The 856-nt window shown below is 54.9% G+C and overlaps 1 protein-coding gene across 1 annotated transcript; it reads left to right on the top strand.

The window, feature by feature from the left end:
* Positions 1 to 182: 182 nt before the first annotated feature.
* Positions 183 to 851, top strand: LOC103584734 (G-protein coupled receptor 55-like; the record flags this gene model as incomplete). Its single annotated transcript, XM_008565623.1, has 1 exon — positions 183 to 851. A coding segment is annotated over exon 1 (669 nt), but the record flags the coding sequence as incomplete, so codon positions are not given.
* Between the last annotated feature and the right edge of the window lie 5 nt (positions 852 to 856).

Here is an 856-nt window from a genome sequence, read left to right as displayed (position 1 = left end):
ATGGGTCTATCTGGGCAGCAGGGTTAGAGGAAATTTTTCTTTCTGTGTTTTCTAATTGTGAGTCAATGAGCATGAATCGCTGTGGAAGTGTTTATTATTCTTGACAACATCATTTGAGTCCAGCAGTAAAAGGGAGCGAGAGGAAGCCCATCTAATCTGCTGTTGATGTTGTAGGAAGGACCATGAGCCAACTGGACACAAGCGGGAACTGCTCGTTCAGGGACGTGGACACTGTGATGAGGACCCTACAGCTGGCAGTGCACATCCCCACCTTCCTCCTGGGTCTGCTCCTCAACCTGCTGGCCATCCACGGCTTCAGCACCTTCCTGAAGAAGAGGTGGCCGGCCTATGCTGCCACCTCCATCTACATGATCAACCTGGCGGTCTTTGACCTGCTGCTAGTGCTGTCCCTCCCGTTCAAGATGGCCTTGTCCCACGTGCGGCCCCCCTTCCCTTCCTTGTGCACGCTGGTGGAGTGTCTCTACTTCATCAGCATGTACGGCAGCATCTTCACTATCTGCTTCATCAGCCTGGACAGGTTCCTGGCCATCCGGTACCCACTCCTGGTCAGCCACCTCCGCTCCCCCAGGAAGATCTTCGGGATCTGCTGCACCATCTGGGCCCTGGTGTGGGCCGGGAGTATCCCTGTCTACAGCTTCCACGAGAAAGTGGAAAAGTACACGTGCTTCCACAACATGTCTGATGGCACCTGGAGTACCAAGGTCTTCCTCCCCCTTGAGGTGTTTGGCTTTCTTCTTCCCATGGCCATCATGGCTTTCTGCTCCTCCAGGAGCGTTGGCATTCTGCTCGGCCGTCGGAACCACACCCAGGACTGGGTCCAGCAGAGATCCTGCAT

Source organism: Galeopterus variegatus, unplaced genomic scaffold, assembly GCF_000696425.1.
Source record: "Galeopterus variegatus unplaced genomic scaffold, G_variegatus-3.0.2 Scaffold94783, whole genome shotgun sequence".
Lineage (NCBI taxonomy): Eukaryota > Metazoa > Chordata > Mammalia > Dermoptera > Cynocephalidae > Galeopterus > Galeopterus variegatus.
Note: the sequence above shows the minus strand (reverse complement) of the source record. Positions and strands in the feature narration are given on the sequence as shown.